Source organism: Cyanistes caeruleus, chromosome 19 (genome assembly GCF_971803275.1).
Source record: "Cyanistes caeruleus chromosome 19, bCyaCae1.hap1.1, whole genome shotgun sequence".
Lineage (NCBI taxonomy): Eukaryota > Metazoa > Chordata > Aves > Passeriformes > Paridae > Cyanistes > Cyanistes caeruleus.
In genome coordinates, this window is record NC_141719.1 from 7,215,115 (window position 1) to 7,222,191 (window position 7,077).

Here is a 7,077-nt window from a genome sequence, read left to right on the forward strand (position 1 = left end):
ATCTCTGCTTTGCTCCTGCAGGACACCAGGATCAGGTCCTGGGATTCTTCCCCATAAAATCACTGTTTTGCTCCTCTGAACAAAGGAAAAATAAGGCTGACTTCCTGCACAGCCTTTCATTTGCTTCTTGGTATGAAGGAGCTGGTAGCTCATCTCTAAACGACACAGAGGATGCTGCTGAGCTCAGCAGCCCCTCTCACCCAGAGACCTCCCAGCCTGTCCAGTGGGACTGCAGAGACCACGCTGTGCCTGAAGCTTTGCTGTGCCAGGGGATCACACCCAGGGTCACTGCAATGTGTCTGTCACTGCTCACAGGCTGGGTAATGCCCACAATTAGCAAGGCAGAGTATGGTCCAGGAACTCTGCTGTGTCCTTGCCTATGCACTGCAAAAGAGAGCAGGGATAAGGAAAGGGAAATAATCTCTAGGAGTAGCAGAGCAATTCTTACTCACTCCTATTTACCCTTCCTGAAAAAAAAAAATGCTCCAAACCCCCCATTGTCTTTATTCCACTGAGTTTGGCTTTTCGTTTTTGACTTGGAGCTGAGCCTCACCTTGTACCTCTACCTTCCTTCCACATCACAGTGATGGCCAAAGGAGGAGCCATGTGTGGGAAAGACTTCTGGAGAGGGCAGTGGGCACCTCCTGCTCTGGGATCAGCCTAGGAATCATGGAGCCAAAGTGCCACACACATAGTGGAAATCACTGCATCTCTGTAGCCCCTGGAGTTCTCTCCTCAGCAGCCCCTAAAATTCCACTGATGAAAAAAAGAAATGGGGAGGGAGAAGGAGTCAGAAAAACTATTGTGTTCCCAGAAAGGGAAAAAGATGAACAGCTCTATTTAGCTTATCCAGCTTTGCTGATGTCAATCACTTTTCTCATTTTAAACAGGAAAGACACCACTTTAGTCCACCTGTTCCATTATTTATCATGCTATGCATTTCCCATGAATTGTCACTCATGCAAAACCTGTACATCGTAAGGGGACACCCTAATATTTTTAATGACCTTAAGCAAAGTGATTGACACTAGACACCGGTGTCAGATGTTCTGGTGACGCAACATGTTCTCCTAGCAGCAGGAAAGCTTCCTGCCGTGATTAAGTGAGGGCTATGGAAGTGCTAAAATGTGTTGTCAGCTTTCCTCTGATGCAAGTGATTTTATTATAGCGTCTGGTAACCACGGAGTGTGGCAACGCAAATACTGACCCCAAACATCCCCTCCTGCACATATAGCTCGCTCTATTTAAAACACGAGGTGCAGTTTGCAAATCCACGGATAAGTTATGGATGTAACAAGCTTAAACCATGGAGAGCAGAGGAAATGGTGGCACCTAAGCCAGAATTCCTGGGTGGTTTCAGCAGGAGAAGTGTAGGGATCCAGGAGGAGCTGAGAAGGAGCCCCCTGCAGCACCTCTTTGGCAGGTGGGCTCTGCAGTAGCATCACCAAAACCATCCTGGCTGCCAGAGGCTCTGAGGGCAAAGAGAAGACACGGGCCTATCTCACCTTGGTAGTGGAAAGCAAAAATCACACCCAGCCCTTTTGAGTCTGGAGAAAGTAAGGGGAAAAATAAAAGAGAGAAAAAATAGAAAGAGCTCCATGCAGCCCCTCTGCCTTTCTCCTACACTCTGGGGTGGAAACTTGTGACACAGCTCAGCACCACTTGTCCTTCAAGAAGGAGAAATAATCTTCTGGTTTGCTTCAATCTGGGACAAGCCCCTCAATAATCCATTAACTGAGAAAAGCTGGAAGACCTCTACAACACAAGAGTTACAGAATCAACACTCAGTCACAAGCAGGGGACACCTGGCACCTGCTTCTCATGAAGATTTGTAATCCCAAAGCTCAGTCAGCAAACACTACACATAGCTTTGCTTCTACAAGTTATTATTAATAGTTATGTCTCAAACTGACTGTGACAGTGAGTGTCTGCAGAACTGTCTGCTATGATTTTTCAATAACAGAGCTGTTAATCAAGCTGCAGAGGGTTGAACTATCAAACCCAAGTCCAGAGAGGTGGAGAGGTTTTTGTAAGAGATCATCAATACACGTGTTCACAGTTATTGTCACAGGGGCTGTTCTACAAAACAGAAATATAAAGCAGTCAGAGTCAAAGATACCAGCTATCTTAACAGCAATAAAGAAATATTTTCTAAAGGTCTAGCAGCACTGGATATTATTGTAATGAAATTTATTTTTTAATTTTATAGCAAAAAAATCAAAAGTGCTAAACCTGATCACTCTAATTTACAAAAAAGTCTCATGTTTTAAGCTATGATCATACCTTGTTATTTAGGTTAAACAACATAATTACACATTTCTACTGATTTCTATTCAATAGTGAAACAAAATCAATATTAGTTGATTTAAAAAAGGGGGAAAGTACCACAGGTATTGGGAGGGGGAAGTTACATAAAATATAAGAATCAGCTTATTGAGCAATTTGCAATGTGTTCTTATTGCCTTTTTGTTTTTTAGCTACAGTTTAAGTCCCAGATACTCTGGCCATAAGCTTGTAGTCACTTCAAATGCTGTGACTTCTCCCTCGGTCAAATATCAGTGTTTTAAGGAGAACTCTGGCATTTCAAGTCAGTTCAAGTCATTTTCTCAGTTCCCATAAGTTCCCTTTCCAACACAATCAGCATGTTGGAGAACACAGTTAGGATGGTTACAGTTATGTGACACAGTTTTCTGTGAAGGAAAAATGGGTTTTCCTCTGTCTTGGAAAGAATCACTGCCAAGTCTACAGTAAGAAATATACTGAGAGCACTTGCAGAGTTGCTACAAATATTTCTTAATCCATTCCATTTTCATTTCAGTTCGTTTCCACAGTTAAATTAAAACCTGCAATGTCTCCTACTGATAAATAGCCAAGTTGACTTACAAAGGTTCTGCCTTCTGTCTAGCCTTCTCTCGGCTGCCTCTAACCAAACAAGGTTCGCTGGTTTGCCACAAGCGCTGTCTGGCTCTCCCGCCTCTTTGCTTTCTTGTTCTGCTGCCTGATTTTCCAGCACACCACGCTGGAAGCCAGCAGAATGAGTCCTGAGGACAAGAGGACCAGCCCAAAGACGGAGATGATGGATCCATGGGAGTTGAAGCTGTACGCCACGGCAGTCACCACGATGCCAGCTATCAGGATGACCACGCCAAAGGGAATGGTGCAGCGGTAGCAGGAGAGCTCTGCTCCCCCCGTGGCTGCTGTCAGCTGGCATTCACTGACCAGGGGGATGGTGGTTATCACACAGTCATTGTTGTTACTCTTCTCTGTGGGTACAGAATCAGGCTGCTTTGGGGTGCCCAGGATCTCTTTGACAGGCTCGTTTGTCATCTTGGTTGTCTTGACTGGGCCCGTTCTCAGGCTAGAGCAGGCTCTGCTGAGCGTGTGCTGCACTGTGGAGAGAAGAGCATGAGTTCAACCCATAATTACCAATTATTTAGAAGATAAATGGGGACACAGAAGAGTCCCCTTGGGATCACAAACAACCAGACATTCAGACCTGCACAAGACAAACAGTGACACGACTGATTGAGAAGGATCTGAATCACTTCTTATAAAAGTCCACAATATGTATGTAAGTGCTAGAAAGATCAGAGTCACTGACCAAGACAGACACCAACATTTAAGTGTTGTGGGCCAAATCATACATTAAGTTACATCCTAAAGTCAGTATTTCTGGATGTAATTTCGATTTCAATGGCATTACATTTCCTCACAAAGAGGTGAAGTGCACACATTGTTTTGATTTTTGCTCACACAATTTTTCCACACAGTTTTTTTATACACCTACACACAATACATTACCCATATTTGCTCCACTGCACATCACAATAACATAGTCAAGTACTAGCCCAGGAAAAACTAGGATGAACAGTGAGCCCTTTCTCAGTGCAAGTGCTACTTAGGGAAAAAATTCAAATGGTCATGGCAAGGTGTAGGTGTGGGGGGAGTGAGGATGCAAACAGACTCCTGCACTTGGCTCAGCTCAAAACTGGTTAATCTCCAGCTACAGCAACATCAGTGCCAGACTGACAGCTTGCCATATACACTGGCTTCATGCAAAAGCAATGGTTTTCTTGTAAATCCATGAAATGACATCCCTGTAACTGTGTGGGAGAGAAATTTACCATCATATTCACTCATCTCAAGTACAGCATGTTGTTTTCCTCCTGTCTCCAGACTGTAAACACACTCTCAGTCCTGACAGCATGCACAGTTTGACTGCATCTGCACAGGAGACAAATACCTTTTGGCTCTGGGAAACCCAGGGAATAATCAGAGTCCATCTGATCAGAGCAAGAGGAGCCCATAGCTCCCCATCCTGGGCTGCCCTGACATTCCAGGCTGCCCTGACAGAGCTCAGCCTTGTCTCTGGGGCTCTGGTGATGTGGGGTCACCCTGGGGCCTGCAGTGAGCTCTGCCAACACTGAGGCTGCCACAGATGTGCTGTCCTGGACCCAGCTCAGTGCACCCCAGCACACACAGAGATTGGGACACTGGGGAAACACTGGGGAACCACTGGGGAGCCACTGGTTTTTCTGCTGTGAGTAGTTCCCAGGACTTCCCCACCACTCTGGTGTGGGCTGTGCCGCTTTTGCTTTCATGAGCAGCACGATATGCAGCTCAGAGAACAAGGAAGAGCGCTGGCAATGCAGTAATGCTTTTATCACTTTTATCACCTTCACATCTGTGACTAGGAAGTTAATTGCCAGATACTTGTATTCTCCTTTTCCTTTCCCACCACTCCACCCTTGTTGCTAAGATATATTCGTTCATTGTGGAGAGCCCTTGGTTTTATATATCAGTACCTCCTATAACTGACCATGGGTTTTACAAGAGGATTTCACTCTTTTTGAAAAACCACAGGCACAAACAGGCTAAATGCTGGATACAGTCAGAGTGTTAAAGTCCCCTTGAACCCTCAAGAGAGAAGGGAAGCCCAGATCTGGTTTGCCAAAGGTTTTTGTTCTACTGCTCTGGAGAAGAGTGCTCAGCTGTCTGTGGGCTCAGCCTGCCAGAGGATCCTGTCTGTCCCTGCTGAGCACACACAACACACCCAAGCACACCCAGGACAGCCCAAGAGACAACAGGCACACACTGAAACACTCTGATCATCAGGAAAAACATTTTTACTGAGAGGGCAACTGAATACTGGAACCTAGTGAAGTTTTGGAGTCTCTACCCTCGGAGATAATTGAAAGCCATCTGCCCAGATGACCCTGCTGAGCAGTGGGGGGATTGGACCATATGACCTCCAGAAGCCCCTTCCAACCAGTTCCATTCAGTGATTCTGCCTGTTTCTGTGAGAGTAATTGGTATCTCCAAGGGTAGAAAAGGGATTTTGTTTAGTGCTTATCAGACAAAGCAAATATATCTGCGCTGACACCTTAGATACCCTAAATTCTCCTAGGTTTGGTACCTTTGTTCTTTGAATCATAATGTGTGATTACATGGCTTTTAAATCAGACAGAAAGAGCCCAGGAAAGCCATGGGTTTGCTCACAAGTGTCACTGATCTGTTCCCACTGGATCTGAGTCCAAGTTTTCTGCATTTTCAATAATGAAAAAACAGCAGTGAGATGTACACTGATGATATTGCATTGCTGCATTACTTATTCATAAAATGTTACAGAAGTTCAGGACAACATAAGAATGTGGGCCCCAAATGTCATGGTTTTTTGATCTTGCCAATCAACTAGTATAACATTTTATTATCAAATTTGAGAGAGAAAAAAATTAACTGTTTTGCATATAAAAGGTCTATTGGCTCAAATACACTGTAATAACTATTTCAAAGTCCAAGTACTCTAAAAGTCACTGAAATAGGGAAACTTCTGAATAACTTGAAAAAGCCCATAATAAAGTTCTGAAAAACTTTAACCTTTAATCAGAATGTATTTACTCCTGTCTCTAAAGTCCTTGTCCCTCTGCTTCAAATACATCTTCAATGAGCATTAAAATCTCCTAATCCTCTTGTACAGAGATTTATGAAGAAAAGAGATATTTTTATACAGTTAAATCTAACAGGAATAAAAAAAAATATTCTAATCTGTAATAATCAAGTCAATTGCAATTCTGAGGACTGATTTCTGAGGGGCACAGTTCTTGTCTGGAATAGGATGTAAGAAGGCAGGCATTCATATGAAACAAATAAACAACCCTCTATTGAAATACTATTCAATAAACAACAGAACCTATTTGAAGTGTGAGCAAAGGTATTCAGCCCTAAAAAAAAGGGCACTGGATCTTCATTGCTAGCAAAGTCACTTCTGACTTAAGCCAACAGGTGATTTGGTTCAAGTTTCAGGGTAAGAAATTTAGGCAAAGATACCTAGCAACACTAGCATCCTCTCACTAATCATACCACAAGTACTACTAAGGAACTACTTTGAGTTGGAAAACTTCTGTGGCAATCTGTGGCTGGATAAAGGAAGGAGAAAAAACATTTAGCCATTAATAAGTGTAAATTTAGATTTATCAAAAAGACATGAAATCCATCAGAATGTACACCTACCAGATCCAGGAGAAATCCATGGTAACAGACTCTTGGCTCAGAAAGCAGAGGAGTGCTGAAGATGTCTTGTATGACAATTCAAGGCAGAAAGAGCCACTTGAAGTGTCAGTTGTTGCTGAATGATGAACTGGAGGTGACAATATTCTAGCATGGAAGTTTCCTACAAGAAAATTTGTTGGATATTTATCAGCTTCTTAAGAATGAAAGTTGTAAGTGTGAAGCTCCTGCTGTGGGCTGACTCCTGCTCCTAACCTAACCAAAGCAGGAGATGTTCTCCCTCTGCTCTCCTAGTGGCTTCTGCCTCTTTTCTTGGAAGCAGACACCCATTTCTGGCCCAATGTAACATTTTCCTTTGATGATGTGACATCCTGTAGTGAGTATTATAACACAGTCAAGTCCCCCAGAAAGAACCAGGCAGGAAAAGGCAATGTACAAGAAATACTGTAGATAAAAATCTTATTTAACTTAATTTCTATTGCTGACATCACCTGTGTGAATAATGATTCAGAATACACGGGAGTTTGTGTCTTCTATGTGTCCAATTTCTTTGAGCAAATCACTCCATCT

The 7,077-nt window shown here is 43.3% G+C and overlaps 1 protein-coding gene across 1 annotated transcript; it reads right to left on the bottom strand.

Annotated features, from left to right (window-relative positions):
- Positions 1 to 2,791: 2,791 nt before the first annotated feature.
- TMEM100 (transmembrane protein 100) lies at positions 2,792 to 6,629 on the bottom strand. The gene is made up of 2 exons (XM_023938728.2): positions 6,511 to 6,629; positions 2,792 to 3,389 (listed from the first exon to the last, which is right to left on the bottom strand). The coding sequence occupies exon 2, from the start codon at positions 3,325 to 3,327 to the stop codon at positions 2,923 to 2,925; it is 405 nt and encodes a 134-aa protein (XP_023794496.1). The 5' UTR covers positions 3,328 to 3,389; positions 6,511 to 6,629; the 3' UTR covers positions 2,792 to 2,922.
- Between the last annotated feature and the right edge of the window lie 448 nt (positions 6,630 to 7,077).

Excerpts from the sequence above, each read along its gene's own strand:
- TMEM100 (XM_023938728.2), bottom strand. The coding sequence starts at position 3,327 with ATGACAAACGAGCCTGTCAAAGAGATCCTGGGCACCCCAAAGCAGCCT.